We start from the raw sequence: 26,911 nt of genomic DNA, 5'->3' as shown, positions 1-26,911 counted from the left end.
TAAGCTGTTAGTTTAATTTTAACTACAATCAAGTTTGTTATTTTTAAATGGTACCGGTGTTGTACTATTTACTCTCAGGCAGGACATAGATGAAGATTTCTGCCTGGAGGATTATGATCTTAGCATTTGTAACTAAGGTCCACTGCTGTTCCCACAGTAGCTGAGGAGTACAGGGAAACTTCAGTGTGAGGAACGGTTTCTTGCTATGCAGCAATGAGGTATGTTCAGTCATATTTTCTGCAGAGACTGTGTTAACTCAGAAAGGCTGACAGTATCCCCATTAGGGGATGGGTAATCAGTAATCCTAGTATGAAAGAGGCTTTACTAGCTTGCATGAAGGGCTAAGTTTTTTTGGGCACTTAGTTTGTTTATTAGAAAGTGACAAACGTTTGTGTGTTCTGGGAGTAATGTTTTTTTATGTTTATGGGAACGTTTGCTTGAGGGGTCATTTGGCTTATTTAGGGTTGTTATAACCCACATGGTTTTCAAACATAGTTTGCTAGATTTGTGTAGGCCCCAGCAACATCGAGTGAGGTGGGCGGGGCCTATTTTCGCACCTCAGTTGCGCACTTAGTAATTCAGACAAGCAGCAAGCAACTTCTCCTGAGGTCCTGATAGTCTTCTGAGGGCCTATTCGAAGCTTTAACCCCAGATTATTGTTCCTAAGAGCAGGTAGGGCCACAGCAGAGCTGTGGCAAGGTGCTAATAGGGGTTTTTACCGGTTTTTAGACAAATTTCAATCCGGTTTTGTCATTTGTGGGGTTATTGTTTATTTACTTGTGGTGCAATCCTTCTAAGGCTTAGTGGGTACACTGTAAACATTTCGGAAAATTTTAAGCAATTTTACCCTCTTTTGCAGTTTGTGTATGCCTTTTTTTCTCTTAAAGGCACAGTTACGTTTTTGCAAATTGTGTTTATTTCATTAAATAACATAATTTATGTAAGAACTTACCTGATAAATTAATTTCTTTCATATTGGCTAGAGTCCATGAGCTAGTGACATATGGGATTTACAATCCTACCAGGAGGGGCAAAGTTTCCCAAACCTCAAAATGCCTATAAATAAACCATACCCACAATTCAGTTTAACGAATAGCCAAGCAGTGGGGTGATAAAGAAAGGAGTAGAATGCATCAACAAAGGAATTTGGAAATAATTGTGCTTTATACAAAAAATCATAACCACCATAAAAATGGTGGGCCTCATGGACTCTTGCCAATATGAAAGAAATTTATCAGGTAAGTTCTTACATAAATTATGTTTCTCCAACATAGGTGTGTCCGGTCCACGGCGTCATCCTTACTTGTGGGATATTCTCTTCCCCAACAGGAAATGGCAAAGAGCCCAGCAAAGCTGGTCACATGATCCCTCCTAGGCTCCGCCTACCCCAGTCATTCTCTTTGCCGTTGTACAGGCAACATCTCCACGGAGATGGCTTAGAGTTTTTTAGTGTTTAACTGTAGTTTTTCATTATTCAATCAAGAGTTTGTTATTTTCAAATAGTGCTGGTACGTACTATTTACTCAGAAACAGAAAAGAGATGAAGAATTCTGTTTGTATGAGGAAAATGATTTTAGCAACCGTAACTAAAATCCATGGCTGTTCCACACAGGACTGTTGAGAGCAATTAACTTCAGTTGGGGGAACAGTTTGCAGTCTCTTGCTGCTTGAGGTATGACACATTCTAACAAGACGATGTAATGCTGGAAGCTGTCATTTTCCCTATGGGATCCGGTAAGCCATGTTTATTACGATTGTAAATAAGGGCTTCACAAGGGCTTATTTAAACTGTAGACTTTTTTTGGGCTAAATCGATTGAATTAACACTTATTTAGCCTTGAGGAATCATTTATTCTGGGTATTTTGATTTAATAATATCGGCAGGCACTGTTTTAGACACCTTATCCTTTAGGGGCTTTCCCAAAGCATAGGCAGAGTCTCATTTTCGCGCCGGTGTTGCGCACTTGTTTTTGAGAGGCATGGCATGCAGTCGCATGTGAGAGGAGCTCTGATACTTATAAAAGACTTCTGAAGGCGTCATTTGGTATCGTATTCCCCTTTGGGTTTGGTTGGGTCTCAGCAAAGCAGATACCAGGGACTGTAAAGGGGTTTAAAGCTTAAAACGGCTCCGGTTCCGTTATTTTAAGGGTTAAAGCTTCCAAAATTGGTGTGCAATATTTTCAAGGCTTTAAGACGCTGTGGTGAAAATTTGGTGAATTTTGAACAATTCCTTCATGTTTTTTCGCAATTGCAGTAATAAAGTGTGTTCAGTTTAAAATTTAAAGTGACAGTAACGGTTTTATTTTAAAACGTTTTTTGTACTTTCTGATCAAGTTTATGCCTGTTTAACATGTCTGAACTACCAGATAGACTGTGTTCTGAATGTGGGGAAGCCAGAATTCCTATTCATTTAAATAAATGTGATTTATGTGATAATGACAATGATGCCCAAGATGATTCCTCAAGTGAGGGGAGTAAGCATGGTACTGCATCATTCCCTCCTTCGTCTACACGAGTCTTGCCCACTCAGGAGGCCCCTAGTACATCTAGCGCGCCAATACTCCTTACTATGCAACAATTAACGGCTGTAATGGATAATTCTGTCAAAAACATTTTAGCCAAAATGAACCCTTGTCAGCGTAAGCGTGGCTGCTCTGTTTTAGTTACTGAAGAGCATGACGACGCTGATATTAATATCTCTGAAGGGCCCCTAACCCAATCTGAGGGGGCCAGGGAGGTTTTGTCTGAGGGAGAAATTACTGATTTAGGGAACATTTCTCAGCAGGCTGAATCTGATGTGATTACATTTAAATTTAAATTGGAACATCTCCGCATTTTGCTTAAGGAGGTATTATCCACTCTGGATGATTGTGAAAATTTAGTCATCCCAGAGAAACTATGTAAAATGGACAAGTTCCTAGAGGTGCCGGGGCTCCCAGAAGCTTTTCCTATACCCAAGCGGGTGGCGGACATTGTTAATAAAGAATGGGAAAGGCCCGGTATTCCTTTCGTCCCTCCCCCCATATTTAAAAAATTGTTTCCTATGGTCGACCCCAGAAAGGACTTATGGCAGTCAGTCCCCAAGGTCGAGGGAGCGGTTTCTACTTTAAACAAACGCACCACTATTCCCATAGAGGATAGTTGTGCTTTCAAAGATCCTATGGATAAAAAATTAGAAGGTTTGCTTAAAAAGATGTTTGTTCAGCAGGGTTACCTTCTACAACCCATTTCATGCATTGTCCCTGTCACTACAGCCGCATATTTCTGGTTTGATGAACTGCTTAAGGTGCTCGATAGTGACTCTCCTCCTTATGAGGAGATTATGGACAGAATCAATGCTCTCAAATTGGCTAATTCTTTCACTCTAGACGCCTCTTTGCAATTGGCTAAGTTAGCGGCTAAGAACTCTGGGTTTGCTATTGTGGCGCGCAGAGCGCTTTGGTTGAAATCTTGGTCGGCTGATGCGTCTTCCAAGAACAAGCTACTAAACATTCCTTTCAAGGGGAAAACGCTGTTTGGTCCTGACTTGAAAGAGATTATCTCTGATATCACTGGGGGTAAGGGCCACGCCCTTCCTCAGGATCGGCCCTTCAAGGCAAAAAATAGACCTAATTTTCGTCCCTTTCGTAAAAACGGACCAGCCCAAGGTGCTACGTCCTCTAAGCAAGAGGGTAATACTTCTCAGGCCAAGCCAGCTTGGAGACCAATGCAAGGCTGGAACAAGGGAAAGCAGGCCAAGAAACCTGCCACTGCTACCAAGACAGCATGAAATATTGGCCCCCGATCCGGGACCGGATCTGGTAGGGGGCAGACTCTCTCTCTTCGCTCAGGCTTGGGCAAGAGATGTTCTGGATCCTTGGGCGCTAGAAATAGTCTCCCAAGGTTATCTTCTGGAATTCAAGGGACTTCCCCCAAGGGGGAGGTTCCACAAGTCGCAGTTGTCTTCAGACCACATAAAAAGACAGGCGTTCTTACATTGTGTAGAAGACCTGTTAAAAATGGGAGTGATTCATCCTGTTCCATTAAGAGAACAAGGGATGGGGTTCTACTCCAATCTGTTCATAGTTCCCAAAAAAGAGGGAACGTTCAGACCAATCCTAGATCTCAAGATCTTAAACAAATTTCTCAAGGTCCCATCGTTCAAGATGGAAACCATTCGAACTATCCTTCCTTCCATCCAGGAAGGTCAATTTATGACCACGGTGGATTTAAAGGATGCGTATCTACATATTCCTATCCACAAGGAACATCATCGGTTCCTAAGGTTTGCATTCCTGGACAAACATTACCAGTTCGTGGCGCTTCCTTTCGGATTAGCCACTGCTCCAAGGATTTTCACAAAGGTACTAGGGTCCCTTCTAGCGGTGCTAAGACCAAGGGGCATTGCAGTAGTACCTTACCTGGACGACATTCTGATTCAAGCGTCGTCCCTTCCTCAAGCAAAGGCTCACACGGACATTGTCCTGGCCTTTCTCAGATCTCACGGCTGGAAAGTGAACGTGGAAAAGAGTTCTCTATCCCCGTCAACAAGGGTTCCCTTCTTGGGAACAATTATAGACTCCTTAGAAATGAGGATCTTTCTATCAGAGGCCAGAAAAACAAAGCTTCTGGACTCTTGTCGGATACTTCATTCCGTTCCTCTTCCTTCCATAGCTCAGTGCATGGAAGTGATCGGGTTGATGGTGGCGGCGATGGACATAGTTCCTTTTGCGCGCATTCATCTAAGACCATTACAACTGTGCATGCTCAGTCAGTGGAATGGGGACTATACAGACTTGTCTCCGAAGATACAAGTAAATCAGAGGACCAGAGACTCACTCCGTTGGTGGCTGTCCCTGGACAATCTGTCTCAAGGGATGATGTTCCACAGACCAGAGTGGGTCATTGTCACGACCGACGCCAGTCTGATAGGCTGGGGCGCGGTCTGGGGATCCCTGAAAGCTCAGGGTCTTTGGTCTCGGGAAGAATCTCTTCTACCGATAAATATTCTGGAACTGAGAGCGATATTCAATGCGCTCCAGGCCTGGCCCCAGCTTGCGAGGACCAGGTTCATACGGTTTCAATCAGACAACATGACGACTGTTGCGTACATCAACCATCAGGGGGGAACAAGGAGTTCCCTAGCGATGGAAGAAGTAACCAAAATTATTCTTTGGGCGGAGTCTCACTCCTGCCACCTGTCTGCTATCCACATCCCAGGAGTGGAAAATTGGGAAGCGGATTTTCTGAGTCGTCAGACATTGCATCCGGGGGAGTGGGAACTCCATCCGGAAATCTTTGCCCAAGTCACTCACCTGTGGGGCATTCCAGACATGGATCTGATGGCCTCTCGTCAGAACTTCAAAGTTCCTTGCTACGGGGCCAGATCCAGGGATCCCAAGGCGGCTCTAGTGGATGCACTAGTAGCACCTTGGACCTTCAAACTAGCTTATGTGTTCCCGCCATTTCCTCTCATCCCCAGGCTGATAGCCAGGATCAAGCAGGAGAGGGCGTCGGTGATCTTGATAGCTCCTGCGTGGCCACGCAGGACTTGGTATGCAGATCTGGTGAATATGTCATCGGCTCCACCTTGGAAGCTACCTTTGAGACGAGACCTTCTTGTTCAGGGTCCGTTCGAACATCCGAATCTGGTTTCACTCCAGCTGACTGCTTGGAGATTGAACGCTTGATTTTATCGAAGCGAGGATTCTCAGATTCTGTGATCGATACTCTTGTTCAGGCCAGAAAGCCTGTGACTAGAAAGATTTACCACAAAATTTGGAAAAAATATATCTGTTGGTGTGAATCTAAAGGATTCCCTTGGGACAAAGTTAAGATTCCTAGGATTCTATCCTTCCTTCAAGAAGGATTGGAAAAAGGATTATCGGCAAGTTCCCTGAAGGGACAGATTTCTGCCTTGTCGGTATTACTTCACAAAAAGTTGGCAGCTGTGCCAGATGTTCAAGCCTTTGTTCAGGCTCTGGTTAGAATCAAGCCTGTTTACAAACCTTTGACTCCTCCTTGGAGTCTCAATTTAGTTCTTTCAGTTCTTCAGGGGGTTCCGTTTGAACCCTTACATTCCGTTGATATTAAGTTATTATCTTGGAAAGTTTTGTTTTTAGTTGCGATTTCTTCTGCTAGAAGAGTCTCAGAATTATCTGCTCTGCAGTGTTCTCCTCCTTATCTGGTGTTCCATGCAGATAAGGTGGTTTTACGTACTAAACCTGGTTTTCTTCCAAAAGTTGTTTCTAACAAAAACATTAACCAGGAGATTATCGTACCTTCTCTGTGTCCAAAACCAGTTTCAAAGAAGGAACGTTTGTTGCACAATTTGGATGTTGTTCGCGCTCTAAAATTCTATTTAGATGCTACAAAGGATTTTAGACAAACATCTTCCTTGTTTGTTGTTTATTCAGGTAAAAGGAGAGGTCAAAAAGCAACTTCTACCTCTCTCTCTTTTTGGATTAAAAGCATCATCAGATTGGCTTACGAGACTGCCGGACGGCAGCCTCCCGAAAGAATCACAGCTCATTCCACTAGGGCTGTGGCTTCCACATGGGCCTTCAAGAACGAGGCTTCTGTTGATCAGATATGTAGGGCAGCGACTTGGTCTTCACTGCACACTTTTACCAAATTTTACAAGTTTGATACTTTTGCTTCTTCTGAGGCTATTTTTGGGAGAAAGGTTTTGCAAGCCGTGGTGCCTTCCATTTAGGTGACCTGATTTGCTCCCTCCCTTCATCCGTGTCCTAAAGCTTTGGTATTGGTTCCCACAAGTAAGGATGACGCCGTGGACCGGACACACCTATGTTGGAGAAAACAGAATTTATGTTTACCTGATAAATTTCTTTCTCCAACGGTGTGTCCGGTCCACGGCCCGCCCTGGTTTTTTTAATCAGGTCTGATATTTTATTTTCTTTAACTACAGTCACCACGGTACCATATGGTTTCTCCTATGCAAATATTCCTCCTTAACGTCGGTCGAATGACTGGGGTAGGCGGAGCCTAGGAGGGATCATGTGACCAGCTTTGCTGGGCTCTTTGCCATTTCCTGTTGGGGAAGAGAATATCCCACAAGTAAGGATGACGCCGTGGACCGGACACACCGTTGGAGAAAGAAATTTATCAGGTAAACATAAATTCTGTTTTTCTTTCATGTAATTGGCAAGAGTCCATGAGCTAGTGACATATGGGATATCAATACCCAATATGTGGATCTCCACTCAGGAGTCACTATAGAGGGAGGGAATAAAAATAAAAACAGCCATATTCCGCTGAATAAATTAATCCACAACCCAAAATAATAAGTTTATTTTCATTTTAGAAAGCAGAAGAATCAAACAGAAACAGCTGCCTGAAGAAGTTTTCTCCAAAATTGGTGTGTCCGTTCCACGGCGTCATCCTTACTTGTGGGAATATCTCTTCCCCAACAGGAAATGGCAAAGAGTCCCAGCAAAGCTGGCCATATAGTCCCTCCTAGGCTCCGCCCACCCCAGTCATTCTCTTTGCCGTTGCACAGGCAACATCTCCACGGAGATGGTTAAGAGTATGTGGTGTTTAGTTGTAGTTTTTTTATTCTACTCTCAAGAGTTTGTTATTTTAAAATAGTGCTGGTATGTACTATTTACTCTGAAACAGAAAGAGATGAAGAATTCTGTTTGTGAGAGGAAGATGATTTTAGCAGACAGTAACTAAAATCCTTTGCTGTTTCCACATAGGACTGTTGAGATGAAGTAACTTCAGTTGGGGGAAACAGTTAGCAGACTTTTCTGCTTAAGGTATGACTAGCCATATTTCTAACAAGACTGTGTAATGCTGGAAGGCTGTCATTTCCCCTCATGGGGACCGGTAAGCCATTTTCTTAGTCTCAAGCAGAATAAAGGGCTTAATATGGGCTATAAAACTGGTAGACACTTTTATGGGCAAAATCGATTGCTTTATTTGGGCATTTTATACATGTTTATGCTGGTATTTCACATTTATAAACTTGGGGAACGTTTTTTAACGTCAGGCAGTATGTTAGACACCTTTTCCAGTCAGGAAGGGCCTTCCCAGTTGTAGGCTTAGCCTCATTTTCGCGCCATTACTGCGCAGTTGTTTTTGAGAGCAAGACATGCAGATGCATGTGTGAGGACCTGAAAATAGTTGGAAAAGTTCTTAGAAGGCGTCATTTGGTATCGTATTCCCCTCTGGGTTTGGTAGAGTCGCAGCAAAGGCTGTAGCTGGGACTGTAGAGGGGTTAAAACTGTAACCGGCTCCGGTTTCGTTATTTCAAGGGTTAAAGCTCTGAAAATTGGTGTGCAATACTTTTAATGCTTTAAGACACTGTGGTGAAATTTTGGTAAATTTTGAACAATTCCTTCATATTTTTTCACATATTCAGTAATAAAGTGTGCTCTGTTTAAAATTTAAAGAGACAGTAACGGTTTTGATTTAAAACGGTTTTTGTGTTTTACTGACAAGTTTAAGCCTGTTTAACATGTCTGTGAGACAGTAACGGTTTTGATTTAAAACGGTTTTTGTGTTTTACTGACAAGTTTAAGCCTGTTTAACATGTCTGTGCCTTCAGATAAGCTATGTTCTATATGTATGAAAGTCAATGTGTCTCCCCCTTCTAAATTATGTGATAATTGTGCTAAAGCGTCCAAACAAAGTAAGGACAGTACTGTCACAGATAATGAAGTTGCCCAAGATGCTTCATCAGATGAAGGGAGTAGACATGGTTCTACATCATCTCCTTCTGTGTCTACACCAGTTTTGCCCACGCAGGAGGCACCTAGTACTTCTAGCGCGCCAATGCTTATTACCATGCAACAATTGACGGCTGTAATGGATAACTCCATAGCAAATATTTTATCCAAAATGCCTGCATATCAGAGAAAGCGCAATTGCTCTGTTTTAAACACTGAAGAGCAGGAGGGCGCTGATGATAATTGTTCTGTCATACCCTCACACCAATCTGAAGGGGCCATGAGGGAGGTTTTGTCAGATGGGGAAATTTCAGATTCAGGAAAAATTTCCCAACAGGCTGAACCTGATGTTGTGACATTTTAAATTTAAATTATAACATCTCCGCGCACTGCTTAAGGAGGTGTTATCTGCTCTGGATGATTGTGACAACCTGGTCATTCCAGAAAAATTATGCAAGATGGACAAGTTCCTAGAGGTTCCGGTGCACCCCAACGCTTTTCCTATACCCAAGCGGGTGGCGGACATAGTGAATAAGGAATGGGAGAAGCCCGGCATACCTCTTGTTCCCCCTCCTATATTTAAGAAATTATTTCCTATGGTCGACCCCAGAAAGGACTTATGGCAGACAGTCCCTAAGGTCGAGGGGGCAGTTTCTACTCTAAACAAGCGCACTACTATTCCTATCGAGGATAATTGTGCTTTCAAAGATCCTATGGATAAAAAATTGGAGGGTTTGCTTAAAAAGATTTTTATACAGCAAGGTTACCTTCTTCAACCCATTTCGTGCATTGTTCCTGTCACTACAGCAGCGTGGTTCTGGTTCGAGGAACTAGAAAAGTCGCTCAGTAGAGAGACTCCATATGAGGAGGTTATGGACAGAGTTCACGCACTTAAGTTGGCTAACTCTTTTATTTTAGATGCCGCTTTGCAAATAGCTAGATTAGCGGCGAAAAATTCAGGGTTTGCAATTGTGGCGCGCAGAGCGCTTTGGCTAAAGTCTTGGTCAGCGGATGTATCATCCAAGACAAAATTGCTCAATATCCCCTTCAAGGGTAAAACTCTCTTCGGGCCAGAATTGAAAGAGATTATCTCAGACATCACTGGGGGAAAGGGCCACGCCCTCCCACAAGATAGGCCTTTCAAAGCCAAGAATAAGTCTAATTTTCGTTCCTTTCGTAATTTCAGGAACGGACCGGGCTCTAATTCTGCATCCTCTAAACAAGAGGGTAATACCTCACAGACCAAACCAGCCTGGAAACCGATGCAAGGCTGGAACAAGGGTAAGCAGGCCAAGAAGTCTGCCGCTGCTAACAAAACAGCATGAAGGAGTAGCCCCCGATCTGGGACCGGATCTAGTGGGGGGCAGACTCTCTCTCTTTGCTCAGGCTTGGGCAAGAGATATTCAGGATCCCTGGACGCTAGAAATAGTTTCTCAGGGTTATCTTCTGGAATTCGAGGAACTACCCCCAAGGGGAAGGTTCCACATGTCTCACTTATCCTCAAACCAAATAAAGAGACAGGCATTCTTACATTGTGTAGAAGACCTGTTAAAGATTGGAGTGATACACCCAGTTCCAACGGCGGAACAAGGAATGGGATTTTACTCAAATCTGTTTGTGGTTCCCAAAAAAGAGGGACCTTTCAGACCAATCCTGGATCTAAAGATCCTAAACAAATTTCTCAGAGTACCATCGTTCAAGATGGAAACCATTCGAACGATTCTACCCACAATTCAGGAAGGTCAATTTATGACTACCGTGGATCTAAAGGATGCGTATCTACATATCCCTATCCACAAGGAACATCATCAGTTCCTAAGGTTCGCCTTTCTGGACAAACATTACCAGTTTGTGGCCCTCCCATTCGGGTTAGCCACTGCTCCAAGGATTTTCACAAAGGTACTCGGATCCCTTCTAGCGGTTCTAAGACCAAGGGGCATTGCAGTAGTACCGTACTTGGACGACATTCTAGTACAAGCGTCGTCTCTTTCAAAGGCAAAGGCTCACTCAGACATCGTTCTGGCCTTTCTCAGATCTCACGGATGGAAGGTGAACATAGAAAAAAGTTCCCTGTCTCCGTCGACAAGAGTTCCCTTCTTGGGAACAATAATAGATTCTTTAGAAATGAGGATTTTCTTGACAGATGTCAGAAAGTCAAAACTTCTTAACGCTTGTCAAGTTCTTCATTCTATTCCTCGTCCTTCCGTAGCTCAGTGCATGGAAGTAGTAGGATTGATGGTTGCAGCAATGGACATAGTTCCTTTTGCGCGAATTCATCTAAGACCATTACAACTGTGCATGCTGAAACAGTGGAATGGGAATTATACAGACTTGTCTCCAGTGATTCAAGTAGATCAGAAGACCAGAGACTCACTCCGTTGGTGGCTAACCCAGGATCACCTATCCCAGGGAATGAGCTTCCGCAGTCCAGAGTGGGTCATCGTCACGACCGACGCCAGCCTAGTGGGCTGGGGCGTGGTCTGGGAATCCCTGAAAGCTCAGGGACTGTGGTCTCGGGAAGAGTCTCTTCTCCCGATAAACATTCTGGAACTAAGAGCGATATTCAATGCTCTCAAGGCTTGGCCTCAGATAGCAAAGGCCAGATTCATAAGATTCCAATCAGACAACATGACGACTGTTGCGTATCTCAATCATCAAGGGGGAACAAGGAGTTCCCTGGCGGTGAAAGAAGTGACCAAAATAATACAATGTGCGGAGAATCACTCCTGCCACCTATCTGCGATCCACATTCCAGGTGTGGAAAACTGGGAAGCGGATTATTTGAGTCGTCAGACATTCCATCCGGGGGAGTGGGAACTCCACCCGGAGATCTTTGCCCAGTTGACGCAACTATGGGGCATTCCAGATATGGATCTGATGGCGTCCCGTCAGAACTTCAAGGTTCCTTGCTACGGGTCCAGATCCAGGGATCCCAAGGCGACTCTAGTGGATGCACCTTCAACCTAGCTTATGTGTTTCCACCGTTTCCTCTCATTCCCAGGCTGGTAGCCAGGATCAAACAGGAGAGGGCCTCGGTGATCTTGATAGCTCCTGCGTGGCCACGCAGGACTTGGTATGCAGACCTGGTGAATATGTCATCGGTTCCACCATGGAAGCTACCTTTGAGACAGGACCTTCTTGTTCAGGGTCCATTCAAACATCCAAATCTGGTCTCCCTCCAGCTGACGGCTTGGAGATTGAACGCTTGATTCTATCAAAGCGTGGGTTTTCAGATTCCGTGATCGATACTCTGGTTCAACTAGAAAGATTTACCATAAAATATGGAAAAGATATATCTGCTGGTGTGAATCCAAGGGATTCCCATGGAATAAGATAAAGATTCCTAGGATTCTTTCCTTTCTACAAGAAGGTTTGGATAAAGGATTATCTGCAAGTTCTCTAAAGGGACAGATTTCTGTTTACAGACCTTTGACTCCTCACTAGAGTTTAAATCTAGTTCTTTCAGTTCTTCAAGGGGTTCCGTTTGAACCTTTACATTCCGTAGATATTAAGTTGTTATCTTGGAAAGTTTTTTTTTTGGTTGCTATTTCTTCTGCTAGAAGAGTTTCTGAGTTATCTGCTGTACAATGTACTCCACCCTATCTGGTGTTCCATTCAGATAAGGTTGTTTTGCGTACTAAGCCTGGTTTTCTACCAAAGGTTGTTTCCAACAAAAATATTAATCAGGAGATAGTTGTACCTTCTTTGTGTCCGAATCCAGTTTCAAAGAAGGAACGTTTGCTACACAATTTAGATGTAGTCCGTGCTCTAAAATTCTACTTAGAAGCTACAAAAGAGTTCAGACAAACTTCTTCTCTGTTTGTCGTCTATTCTGGTAAAAGGAGAGGTCAAAAAGCAACTTCTACCTCTTTCTTTTTGGCTTAAAAGCATCATCCGATTGGCTTATGAGACTGCCGGACGGCAGCCTCCTGAAAGAATCACAGCTCACTCCACTAGGGCTGTAGCTTCCACATGGGCCTTCAAGTACGAGGCTTCTGTTGATCAGATATGTAAGGCAGCGACTTGGTCTTCACTGCACACTTTTGCCAAATTTTACAAATTTGATACTTTTGCTTCTTCGGAGGCTATTTTTGGGAGAAAGGTTTTGCAAGCCGTGGTGCCTTCCGTTTAGGTTTCCGTCTTGTCCCTCCCTTCATCCGTGTCCTAAAGCTTTGGTATTGGTATCCCACAAGTAAGGATGAATCCGTGGACTCGGTACATCATGCAAAAGAAAACAAAATTTATGCTTACCTGATAAATTTCTTTCTTTTGCGATGTACCGAGTCCACGGCCCACCCTGTCTATTCAAGACAGATGGTATTTTTGATTAAAGACTTAAGTCACCTCTGCACCTTATAGTTTCTCCTTTTTCTTCCTTGGCCTTCAGTCGAATGACTGGGGGGTGGAGTTAAGGGGGACCTATATAGACAGCTCTGCTGTGGTGCTCTCTTTGCCACTTCCTGTTGGGAAGGATAATATCCCACACGTAAGGATGAATCCGTGGACTCGGTACATCGCAAAAGAAAGAAATTTATCAGCTAAGCATAAATTTTGTTATATATATTATAATCTTTTATTTGTAGAGCGCCAACAGATTCTGCAGCGCTATTAACATAGGCGGAATACAAGGAAACATGTGGCGGAATACATAGGCGGAATACAAGGAAACAGGGATCAGACTTGTAGAGGGCATATATATACTAACACGGCTACTCCAATCAACGTATATATACAGAGTATGTGTGTGTGTGTGTGTGTGTGTGTATATATATATATATATATATATATATATATATATATATATATATATATATATATATATATATATATATTTTATATATTGTGTGTGTGTATATAAGCATATTCATATAAATTTATATTTAGTATAAACACAGTCCCCATAGACCACTTTGTAAAGTCACTTTTTAGTGCTGTTTTTTTTTTTTTGTTTTTTTTTTTTTTCAATGTACACTTTTTCTTATAATACTGCTTCGAGCAGTTTATTAAAAATTAAAGCAAACTCTTTATTTTGGGGGGTAATTGGGGATATTTAAAAAAACTTAACTAGAGGTCTGACATCTGGTTAGTTTTTGGAGAGCAAAATACTTCCGCAGACTCGTGGTAGCAATAATTGTAATGGCTGATTATTTATTGTGCTCCTATAAAATAGCGCTCCACTTATAATCTAGCCCATGGTTTATCGTTTTATATTACCATCTCAAAGTGTTTAATGTCCCTTTAACAATGTTATACATTTTGGAATTTCACTGGATGGCAACAGTGTTTGACATTTGCACTCGACTTGAAAAAATGTAGGTTTCATGTTTAATACGTCGATTTTAAGAGAACACAACCAAAGTACCATGCAGTGAAATTAGTTATTTATAATAAAGTCAAAATGATTAAAGGAACTGCAAAGAATAATACATACAGTATGAAACTATAATTCTTTAATTATTCAGCCATTTATTTATTAGTGATATCTCTCTTGCATTGTAAGGAAATAGTAAACCAATAAAACAGATTTGGACGGCTTCGTCTTGATTTGTGGAAAAAAAAAAAAAAAAGCATCTTGTATTCTTAAAAAAGCATGATCTTATTTTGCAGGGACATTCCAGTTACATCACGCACCTTGATTGGTCCCCAGATAACAAATACATAATGTCTAACTCAGGAGACTATGAAATATTATACTGTAAGTATATTTACTGCATAACTAATTTAAATATGTCTAGTAGTTTCTAGTTTAATGCGTTTCAGATATGTATTGTGTTGTGGAATAACTATAATGTATTTTAGATTCTTATCACATGATCTTTCCTTGACTGCTAGTACTTTTCTCCTACATTGGTGTGTCCGGTCCACGGCTTCATCCTTACTTGTGGGAATATTCTCTTCCCCTACAGGAAATTGCAAAGGGAGCACACAGCAAAAGCTGTCCATATAGTCCCCCCTCTGGCTCCGCCCCCCAGTCATTCTCTTTGCCTGCTCTGAACAAGTAGCATCTCCACGCGGATGGTAAAGAGTATGTGGTGTTAGTTGTAGTTTTATTTCTTCTATCAAGAGTTTGTTTTTTTAAAATAGTGCCGGTTTGTACTATTTACTCTACAACAGAAAGTGATGAAGAGTTCTGTTAAAAGAGGAGTATGATTTTAGCAACAGTAACTAAAATCCATTGCTGTTCCCACGCAGGACTTTTGAAACCAGAGAACTTCAGTTGGGGGGAACAGTTTGCAGACTTTTCTGCTCCAGGTATGACTAGTCCCTTTTCTAACAAGACATAGTAATGCTAGAAGACTGTCATTTTCCCTTATGGGATCGGTAAGCCATTTTCTTAGACTCATAACAGAATGAAGACTTATAAATGGGCTCTATACTGGTTGACACTTTTGTGGGCTAAATCGATTGATTTATATAATATTTATATGACTTTTGGAGTGTTTTGTGACTTTGAAACACTTTTGGGAACGTTTTTATTACGCCTGGCAGTTGTTTAGACACCTAATCTAGTCAGGAAGGCCCCTTCACTCTGGTATGCAGAGGGAGGAGGCCTCATTTTCGCGCATCAGTTGCGCAGTTACTTTTGGAAGCAGTGCATGCAGCTTCATGTGAGAGGGTCCTGTGGCCATAAAAACGATTTCAAGAAGGCTTATTTCTGTGGTGAATAACCCCCAAGGAAGGTAAAAGCTGCAGCAAAGGCTGTGGCAGGGACTGTAGTGGGTTTAAACTGGTAAATTGAACAATTTGGTGTGCAATACTTTCAAAACATTAAGACACTAGGGTGCAAATTTTGTAAAGATCTGATATTTCCTTCATAGTTTTTCAAACATTCAGAAATAAAGTGTACTCTTTTTATTATTTAAAGAGACAGTAACGGTTTTGTTTAAAAACGGTTTTATTGCATTAATAGCCTGCTAAAGTCTGTCTAACATGTCTATACCTTCAGATAGCATATGTTCTGTGTGTATGGAGGCCAAGGTGCTTCCCCCTTTAAATGTATGTTCAAAATTGTGCCATGGCGTCCAAACAAAGTAAGGACAGTACTGTCACATTTAATAAGGTTGCCCAAGATGATTCTTCAAATGAAGGTAGTGGGGATAGTTCATCATCCTCTCCTCATCATCCATTGAGGACAGTTGTGCTTTCAAAGATCCTATGGATAAAAAATTGGAAGGGTTGCTTAAAAAGATATTTGTTCAGCAAGGTTTCCTTCTCCAACCAATTTCGTGCATTATTCCTGTCACCACGGCGGCGTCTTTTTGGTTCGAGGAACTAGAAAATTCGCTCCATAAGGAGACTCCATATGAGGAAGTCATGGACAGAATTCACTTACTAAAGTTGGCTAATTCCTTTATTTTAGATGCCGCTTTTCAATTGGCTAAATTAGCGGCGAAAAATTCAGGTTTTGCAATAGTGGCGCGCAGAGCGCTTTGACTAAAATCTTGGTCGGCGGATGTGTCGTCCAAGACAAAACTGCTTAATATTCCTTTCAAAGGTAAGACCCTTTTCGGGCCAGAATTGAAGGAGATTTCAGACATCACTGGGGGAAAGGGCCATGCCCTCCCACAGGATAGGCCTTTCAAGGCTAAGAACAAATCTAATTTTCGTTCCTTTCGCAATTTCAGGAACGGACCGTCTCCTAACTCTGCAGCCTCTAGACAAGAGGGTAACGCTTCCCAGCCTAAACCAGCATGGAATGCAAGGCTGGAACAAGGGTAAACCGGCCAAGAAGCCTGCTGTTGCTACCAAGACAGCATGAAGGGGTAGCCCCCGATACGGGACCGGGTCTAGTAGGGGGCAGGCTGTCTCTCTTTGCTCAGGCTTGGGCAGGAGATGTTCCGGATCCCTGGGCACTAGAAATAGTCTCTCAGGGGTATCTTCTAGAGTTCAAGGAACTCCCTCCAAGCGGAAGGTTCCACATGTCTCGCTTATCGACAGGCATTCTTACATTGCGTAAACAAATTCCTCAGAGTTCCATCATTCAAAATGGAAACCATTCGGACGATCTTACCAACAATCCAGGAGGGTCAATATATGACTACCGTGGACTTAAAGGATGCGTACCTACATATTCCTATCCACAAAGATCACCATCAGTTCCTAAGGTTCGCCTTTCTGGAAAAACATTACCAGTTCGTGGCTCTTCCATTCGGTTTAGCCACCGCTCCCAGAATTTTCACAAAGGTGCTAGGGTCCCTTCTAGCGGTTCTAAGGCCGAGGGGCATTTCTGTAGCACCTTATCTAGACGACATTCTAATCCAAGCGTCGTCCCTTTCCAAAGCAAAGGCTCATACAGACATTGTTTTAGCTTTTCTCAGGTCTCACGGGTGGAAGGTGAACATAGAAAAAAGTTCCCTGTCCCCGTCCACAAGGGTTCCTTTTCTAGGAACAATAATAGATTCTGTAGAAATGAAGATTTTTCTGACAGAGGTCAGAAAGTTAAAGCTTCTAAACGCTTGTCAAGTTCTTCAATCTATTCCTCAGCCTTCCATAGCTCAGTGCATGGAGGTAATAGGTTTAATGGTTGCAGCAATGGATGTGGTTCCTTTTGCTCGAATTCATCTAAGACCATTAAAACTGTGCATGCTCAAACAGTGGAATGGGGATTATGCAGACTTGTCTCCCCAGATTCAAGTAGACCAGTTAACCAGAGACTCACTCCGTTGGTGGTTGACTCAAGATCACCTGTCTCAGGGAATGAGTTTCCGCAGACCAGAGTTGGGTCATTGTCACGACCGACGCCAGTCTTTAAGGCTGGGGCGCGGGCTGGGACTCCCTGAAAGCTCAGGGTCTATGATCTCGGGAAGAGTCTCTTCTCCCGATAAACATTCTGGAACTGAGAGCGATATTCAATGCGCTCCGGGCTTGGCCTCAACTAGCGAAGGCCAGATTCATAAGATTTCAGTCGGACAACATGACGACTGTAGCGTACATCAATCATCAGGGGGGAAGAAAGAGTTCCTTGGCGATGAGAGAGGTATCCAAGATCATCAAATGGGCGGAGGATCACTCCTGCCATCTATCTGCAATTCACATCCCAGGAGTAGACAACTGGGAGGCGGATTATTTGAGTCGTCAGACTTTCCATCCGGGGGAGTGGGAACTCCACCCGGAGGTCTTTGCCCAGTTAACTCAACTATGGGGCATTCCAGACATGGATCTGATGGCGTCTCGTCAGAACTTCAAGGTTCCTCGCTACGGGTCCAGATCCAGGGATCCCAAGGCGACACTAGTGGATGCATTGGTGGCGCCTTGGTCGTTCAACCTAGCTTATGTGTTTCCACTGTTTCCTCTCCTTCCCAGGCTTGTAGCCAGGATCAAACAGGAGAAGGCCTCGGTTATTCTGATAGCTCCTGCGTGGCCACGCAGGACTTGGTATGCAGACCATTGTGAATATGTCATCGGCGCCACCATGGAAACTACCTTTGAGACAGGATCTTCTAGTACAAGGTCCATTCGAACATCCAAATCTAGTCTCTCTGCAACTGACTGCTTGGAAATTGAACGCTTGATTTTATCTAAGCGTGGGTTTTCAGATTCAGTTATAGATACTCTGGTCCATGCCAGAAAACCTGTGACTAGGAAAATTTACCATAAGATATGGAAAAAATATATCTGTCGGTGCGAATCCAAGGGATTCTCTTGGAGTAAAATTAAAATTCCTAGGATACTCTCCTTTCTCCAAGAGGGTTTGGATAAAAGGTTGTCAGCGAGTTCTCTAAAAGAACAGATATCTGCTCTGTCTGTTTTGTTGCACAAACGTCTGGCAGCAGTGCCAGATGTACAGGCCTTAGTCAGAATCAAGCCTGTCTACAGACCCATGACTCCTCCATGGAGTCTAAACTTAGTTCTTTCAGTTCTTCAAGGGGTTCTGTTTGAACCTTTACATTCCATAGATATTAAGTTACTATCTTGGAAAGTTCTGTTTTTGGTCGCTATTTCTTCTGCTAGAAGAGTTTCTGAATTGTCTGCTTTGCAGTGTACTTCACCCTATCTGGTATTCCATACTGATAAGGTTGTTTTGCTTACCAAACCTGGTTTTCTTCCAAAAGTGGTTTCCAACAGGAATATTAACCAGGAAATAGTTGTTCCTTCTCTGTGTCCGAATCCAGTTTCGAAGAAGGAACGTTTGTTACACAATTTAGATGTGGTCCGTGCTTTAAAATTCTATTTAGAAGCAACAAAGGATTTCAGACAGACTTCATCTTTGTTTGTCGTTTATTCTGGTAAGAGGAGAGGGCAGAAAGCTACTGCTACCTCTCTTTCCTATTGGCTGAAAAGCATCATCCGATTGGCTTATGAGACTGCCGGACGGCAGCCTCCTGAACGAATTACAGCTCACTCTACTAGAGCTGTGGCTTCCACATGGGCCTTCAAGAACGAGGCTTCTGTTGATCAGATCTGTAAGGCAGCGACTTGGTCTTCTCTGCATACTTTTGCCAAATTTTACAAATTCGATACTTATGCTTCTTCGGAGGCTATTTTTGGGAGAAAGGTTTTGCAAGCCGTGGTGCCTTCCGTTTAGGTAACCTGACTTGTTCCCTCCCTTCATCCGTGTCCTAAAGCTTTGATATTGGTTCCCACAAGTAAGGATGAAGCCGTGGACCGGACACACCAATGTAGGAGAAAACAAAATTTATGCTTACCTGATAAATTTCTTTCTCCTACGGTGTGTCCGGTCCACGGCCCGCCCTGGCTTTTTAGTCAGGTTTCAAATTTTTTATTTCTGAACACTACAGTCACCACGGCACCCTATAGTTTCTCCTTTTTCTCCTAACCGTCGGTCAAATGACTGGGGGCGGAGCCAGAGGGGGGACTATATGGACAGCTTTTGCTGTGTGCTCCCTTTGCCATTTCCTGTAGGGGAAGAGAATATTCCCACAAGTAAGGATGAAGCCGTGGACCGGACACACCGTAGGAGAAAGACATTTATCAGGTAAGCATAAATTCTGTTTTTTTGTTGTCATAGGCTAATTTTTTGCTACTATAGCTCTACTGCCTGAAGTTTTTGTTTTGTAGATGTGAATATTTATAAACTATTTCAATAAGGCTTTCTAATGCTGCAAGGGTGCAGCCACCCACAGAACCCAATTTTTATGTGGCTGAACTGACCATGAATCTTCGCACACAGTTATCCCTGAGTTTGTGGCAGCCATTATCTTTGGGTTCATCACTCAGGTGTTTTCTGATGAACCCCCACCCCAGGGTAAACGGCACTTTACAAGTACGGTTGCAGGCTATAGTCATATTTACAGCAATCACCTGTATCTTGAAGGGGCACAAGGCACCTTTTTGTCTCTGTAAGTGCTCTGGGGGTGAAATATGAGCTTTTAATGTCCCCCTCCAGCTGTTCCTTTACTTAAAGGGAAATCCCTGCATTTCCAGGCATTTCCTTGTCCTCTGTGACATCACGCACACACTTTGTGACAACAGAGGGTGTTCTCGCTAGAACCAGCAATGAGGGAGATTCATTTGTTTCATAAAGTGGAGTCAACAAGCCTTTTCATACCAGGAGGCAGGCAAAAATTATCCATCACACCCAAGAGCTTTAATCCCTAACACTTCCTTGTTCCCCTCACTCTTAATTTTTGCCTTTCCTGGAGAAATGTGAAATTGTGAGATGCTTGGACTTCTTCGTTTAAAGGGTTGTTGAAACTGCTGTGAGGCCAAATTATCCTATCTTAGGACAGAGAAAAGAACAGAGGGGTGTAGAGGAGTACCATAGGCATTGAGAGTAATTTACTGAGGAAGATTTTCAATAGCCTGCTAAAGGTGTTGCTGGGACTGATCCTGCAGCCTCTTCCTGTTGGCTTCGAGTTACCTCCTATGCAAGATCTACAGTTAGTGTCCACTAACTTGGATGCAGGATATATGCACAGTAGACTGAGAGGTACACAGGTGAATGTGTCCTACACTCACACACCTTGCAGGCTTCTTAGCAGTTGCAATTGTTTCATTGCCTTTATTGCACACAGACATGTAACAAGGACAACAGTTAACTCCTTTAAGAGTGGGGATCCCTTTACTCTGAGTAGAGCAGAGCGCCGTTTTCATAGTTGCGCCAGTGGTTCCTTGGTCCTTTCATCTGATGTACTTGTTTCCTTTGTTCTGTTTTCTTGAGTGATAGCTCGAATCAAGCATTAGAGACTTCCAGTAAAATTAATCGCTCCAGCTTGACCTAATTTGCAGACCTAATTTAGAAGTTTGGACTCCTTTAAAGACAAGGTTACCAGTAATCACTCTGGAACTTCAAGCGATTCTTTGAACTCTTCAGGCATGGCCTCTGTTGAAGGAGGAGAAATTTATCAGTTTCCAGTCTGATGTTATCACAGCGGTAACCTATATTAACCACTAAGGCTGTTACAGCAGTCTAAGTGCAATGCAGGAAGTCTCTCAGATTCTGTCCTGGGCAGAGGAGCTTTAGTGCTCCCTATCAGTAATTTACATTCCATGTGTGAACAATTGGAAAGCAGACTATCTCAGCTGTCAATCAGTCCATCCAGGAGAATGATCTTTCCATCAGGATGTATTCAATTAATTGGTATTCAAATGGGACTTACCAGACTTAGATCTGATGGCTTCACACTTAAATCACAAACTTCCAAATGACTGTGCAAGATCAAGAGACGCAAGGGCTCACATAATAGATGCCTTGGTATGCCCATGGAAAGTCCATCTAGCATAACAGTTTCCTCCATTTGTATTTCCCTGAGAGTCATTGCTTGGGTCAAACAGGAGTCAGTTTTAGTAATATTAATTGCTCCAGCCTGGCCGTGCTGGACATGGTATGCAGATCTATTACATATGCCAACAATGCCTCCATGGCGCCTTCCTCTGAAACAAGGCCTGTTATCACAAGGTCCGCTTTTTCCATCAGGATATCAAATCTCTGATGGCGTAAAGGTTGAATGCCTAGTTTTGAGACTAAGGATTTTCAGACTCTATAATCGATACTCTGATACAGGCTAGGAAACCTTTGACTCAAAGGATTTACCACAACATTTGGAAGGCATATTTCTTTCATGTAATTGGCAAGAGTCCATGAGCTAGTGACATATGGGATATACAATCCTACCAGGAGGGGCAAAGTTTCCCAAACCTCAAAATGCCTATAAATACACCCCTCCCCACACCCACAATTCAGTTTTACAAACTTTGCCTCCTATGGAGGTGGTGAAGTAAGTTTGTGCTAAGATTTCTACGTTGATATGCGCTTCTCAGCATTGTTGAAGCCCGATTCCTCTCAGAGTACAGCTAATGTCAGAGGGACGTGAAGGGAGTATCACCTATTGAATACGATGATTTCTCTAACGGGGGTCTTTTTCATGGGTTCTCTGTTATCGGTCGTAGAGATTCATCTCCTACCTCCCTTTTCAGATCGACGATATACTCTCAAATTTACCATTACCTCTACTAAAGAACTGTTTTAGTACTGGTTTGGCTATCTGCTATATGTGGATAGGTGTCTTTTGGTAAGTATGTTTTCATTTACTTAAGACACTCTCAGCTATGGTTTGGCACTTTATGCAATTATATAAAGTTCTAAATATGTGTATTGTACTTATATTTGCCATGAGTCAGGTTCATGTATTTCCTTCTGCAGACTGTCAGTTTTATATTTTGGAATATAAATTTATTTCTTACCTGGGGTTTAGTCTTTTTCAATTTGACTACTTTTTGCATTTGCGGGTATTAGGCCCGCGGGTGCGTCAAATGTTAGACTTTATTGCGTCATTTTTGGCGCGGAAAAATACATTTTTGACGCAACTTCGTCATTTCCGGCGTCATACGTGACGCCGAGACCTTTCACACGGCGGCGTCATTAGTGACGCAAGTGTGTCATTTCCGGTCATTTTTGGCGCCAAAAACGTTTTTCTTCATTATTTCAATACCCCATTGTTGTTTGCCTCCTGCTTTCTTTTCTATCAAGAGGCCTATGCTTTTGCATTTTTTCCCATTCCTGAAACTGTCATTTAAGGAAATAGATAATTTTGCTTTATATGTTGTTTTTTCTCTTACATTGAGCAAGATGTCCCAATCTGATCCTGCCTCTGAAGTTTCTGCTCTAACATTGCTGCCTGACATCGGCTCTACCAAAGCTAAGTGCATTTGTTGTAAAATTGTAGAAATTATTCCACCGATTATCATTTGTAATAGTTGTCATGATAAACTTTTACATGCAGATAATGTTTCTATCAGTAATAGTACATTGCCAGTTGCAGTTCCTTCAACTTCTAATGTGCATGATATATCTGTAAATTTTAAAGAATTTGTTTCTGATTCTATTATGAAGGCTTTGTCTGCATTTCCACCTTCTAATAAACGTAAAAGGTCTTTTAAAAGTTCTCATTTAGCTGATGAAATTTCAAATGACCAACAACATAATAATTCATCCTCTTCTGATGAGGATCTATCTGAAACAGAAGATCCTTCCTCAGATATTGACACTGACAAATCTACTTATTTATTTAAAATAGAGTATATGCGTTCTTTATTAAAAGAAGTGTTAATTACTTTGGATATTGAGGTAACCAGTCCTATTGACGTTCAGTCTAATAAACGTTTAAATGCTGTTTTTAAACCTCCTGTGGTTTCCCCAGGTGTTTTCCCCATTCCTGAGGCTATTTCTGATATGATTTCTAGGGAATGGAATAAGCCAGGTACTTCATTTATTCCTTCTTCAAGGTTTAAGAGATTGTATCCTTTACCAGCAAAATCTATAGAGTTTTGGGAAAAAGTCCCCAAAGTTGATGGGGCTATTTCTACTCTTGCTAAATGTACCACTATTCCTATGGAAGATAGCACTTCCTTTAGGGATCCTTTAGATAGGAAACTTGAATCTTATCTAAGGAAGGCCTATTTATATTCAGGTCATCTTCTCAGACCTGCTATTTCTTTGGGTGATGTTGCGGCTGCATCAACTTTCTGGTTGGAAAATTTAGCGCAACATGAATTGGATTCTGACATATCTAGCATTGTTCGCTTACTGCAACATGCTAATCATTTTATTTGTGATGCAATTTTTGAAATTATCAAAATTGATGTTAGATCCATGTCTTTAGCTCTATTAGCTAGAAGAGCTTTGTGGCTTAAATCTTGGAATGCTGATATGACATCTAAATCTAGATTACTATCTCTTTCTTTCCAAGGTAATAATTTATTTGGTTCTCAGTTGGATTCTATTATTTCAACTATCACTGGAGGAAAAGGAGTTTTTTTGGATAAAAAACCTAAGGGTAAATCTAAGGCTTCTCACCGTTTTCGTTCCTTTCGTCAGAATAAGGAACAAAAACTCAATCCTCCTCCCAAGGAATCTGCTTCCAGTTGGACGCCTTCCTCAAATTGGAATAAATCCAAGCCATTTAGGAAACCAAAGTCAGCCCCTAAGTCCGCATGAAGGTGCGGCCCTCATTCCAGCTCAGCTGGTAGGGGGCAGATTAAGGTTTTTCAAGGATTGTTGGATAAAATCTGTCCAAAATCATTGGATTCAGAGCATTGTCTCTCAAGGGTATCGAATAGGATTCAAAGTAAGACCTCCTGTGAGAAGATTTTTTCTCTCACGCATCCCTGTAAATCCAGTAAAAGCTCAGGCTTTTCTGAAGTGTGTTTCAGACCTGGAGTCTTCAGGGGTAATCATGCCAGTTCCTCTTCAGGAACAAGGTTTGGGGTTTTATTTAAACCTATTCATTGTACCAAAGAAAGAAAATTTGTTCAGACCAGTTCTGGATCTGAAAATTTTGAATCGTTATGTAAGAGTACCAACTTTCAAGATGGTGACTATAATGACTATTCTGCCTTTTGTTCAGCAAGGACATTATATGTCCACAATAGACTTGCAGGATGCATACCTTCATATTCCGATTCATCCAGAACACTTTCAGTTTCTGAGATTCTCTTTTCTAGACAAGCACTACCAAATTGTTGCTCTTCCATTTGGCCTTGCAACAGCTCCAAGAATCTTTTCAAAGGTTCTGGGTGCCCTACTATCTGTAATCAGAGAACAGGGTATTGCGGTGTTACCTTATTTGGACAATACCTTGGTACTAGCTCAGTCTTTACATACTGCAGAATCTCACACGAATCAACTAGTGTTGTTTCTTTGGAAACATGGTTGGAGGATCAATTTACCAAAAAGTTTCTTGATTCCTCAGACAAGGGTCACCTTTTTAGGCTTCCAGATAGATTCAGTGTCCATGACTAACAGACAAGAGACGTTTAAAATTGGTTGCAGCCTGCCGGCACCTTCAGTCTCAGTCATTCCCTTCAGTGGCTATGTGCATGGAAGTTTTAGGTCTCATGACTGCAGCATCGGACGCAATCCCCTTTGCTCGTTTTCACATGAGACCTCTACAGCTTTGTATGCTGAATCAATGGTGCAGGGATTATACAAAGATATCACAATTAATATCCTTGAATCCCAATGTACGACACTCTCTGACATGGTGGATAGATCACCATCGTTTGGTTCAAGGGGCTTCTTTTGTTCACCCAATCTGGACTGTGATCACAACAGATGCGAGTCTTTCAGGTTGGGGAGCTGTTTGGGGATCTCTGACAGCACAAGGGGTTTGGAAATCTCAAGAGGCGAGATTACCAATAAATATTTTAGAACTCCGTGCAATTCTCAGGGCTCTTCAGTTCTGGCCTCTACTAAAGAGAGAACCGTTCATTTGTTTTCAGACAGACAATATCACAACTGTGGCTTATGTCAATCATCAGGGTGGGACTCACAGTCCCCAAGCTATGAAAGAAGTATCTCGGATACTTGCCTGGGCGGAATCCAGCTCCTGTCTAATCTCTGCGGTGCATATCCCAGGCGTAGACAATTGGGAGGCGGATTATCTCAGCCGCCAGACTTTGCATCCAGGGGAGTGGTCTCTCCATCCAGATGTGTTTTCTCAGATTGTTCAGATGTGGGGGCTTCCAGAGATAGATCTCATGGCCTCTCATCTAAACAAGAAACTTCCCAGATACCTGTCCAGGTCCAGGGGTGTTCAGGCGGAAGCAGTGGATGCGCTGACACTTCCTTGGTGTTATCAACCTGCTTACATCTTTCCGCCTCTATTTCTCCTTCCAAGAGTGATCTCCAAAATCATCATGGAACAGTCTTTTGTGTTGCTGGTGGCTCCAGCATGGCCACACAGGTTTTGGTATGCAGATCTGGTTCGGATGTCCAGTTGCCCGCCTTGGCCACTTCCGTTACGGCCGGACCTACTATCTCAAGGTCCGTTTTTCCATCAGGATCTCAAATCATTAAATTTGAAGGTATGGAAATTGAACGCGTAGTTCTAAGTCATAGAGGTTTCTCTGACTCGGTGATTAATACTATGTTACAAGCTCGTACATTTCTTTCTAGAAAGATTTATTATAGAGTTTGGAAGACTTACATTTCATGGTGGTGTTCTCATAAATTCTCCTGGCATTCTTTTAGAATTCCTAGAATTTTACAGTTTCTTCAGGATGGTTTGGATAAGGGTTTGTCTGCAAGTTCCTTGAAAGGACAAATCTCCTCTCTTTCTGTTTTATTTCACAGAAAGATTGCTATTCTTCCTGATATTCACTGTTTTGTACAGGATTTAGTTCGTATTAAGCCTGTCATTAAATCAATTTCTCCAACATAGGTGTGTCCGGTCCACGGCGTCATCCTTACTTGTGGGATATTCTCTTCCCCAACAGGAAATGGCAAAGAGCCCAGCAAAGCTGGTCACATGATCCCTCCTAGGCTCCGCCTACCCCAGTCATTCTCTTTGCCGTTGTACAGGCAACATCTCCACGGAGATGGCTTAGAGTTTTTTAGTGTTTAACTGTAGTTTTTATTATTCAATCAAGAGTTTGTTATTTTAAAATAGTGCTGGTATGTACTATTTACTCTGAAACAGAAAAGAGATGAAGATTTCTGTTTGTAAGAGGAAAATGATTTTAGCAACCGTTACTAAAATCCATGGCTGTTCCACACAGGACTGTTGAGAGGAATTAACTTCAGTTGGGGGAACAGTGAGCAGTCTTTTGCTGCTTGAGGTATGACACATTCTAACAAGACGATGTAATGCTGGAAGCTGTCATTTTCCCTATGGGATCCGGTAAGCCATTTTTATTCAGACAGTAAATAAGGGCTTCACAAGGGCTTATTAAGACTGTAGACATTTTCTGGGCTAAATCGATTCATATATACACATATTTAGCCTTGAGGAATCATTTAATCTGGGTATTTTTGTAAAATAATATCGGCAGGCACTGTTTTA

General features: G+C 42.4%; 1 protein-coding gene across 2 annotated transcripts in view; it reads left to right on the top strand.

Annotated features, from left to right (window-relative positions):
- EML4 (EMAP like 4) overlaps window positions 1–26,911 on the top strand; it is a 401,715-nt gene that overhangs the window by 314,659 nt on the left and 60,145 nt on the right. For both annotated transcript variants that reach the window (XM_053712326.1, XM_053712325.1), the window contains exon 19: window positions 14,277–14,364. In XM_053712326.1, the coding sequence (XP_053568301.1) occupies window positions 14,277–14,364 (88 nt within the window). The remainder of the gene's footprint in view (window positions 1–14,276; window positions 14,365–26,911) is intronic.

The sequence above is a fragment of the Bombina bombina genome, chromosome 4, assembly GCF_027579735.1.
Source record: "Bombina bombina isolate aBomBom1 chromosome 4, aBomBom1.pri, whole genome shotgun sequence".
NCBI classification, from domain to species: domain Eukaryota; kingdom Metazoa; phylum Chordata; class Amphibia; order Anura; family Bombinatoridae; genus Bombina; species Bombina bombina.
This window is presented reverse-complemented; position numbering and strand designations above follow the sequence as displayed.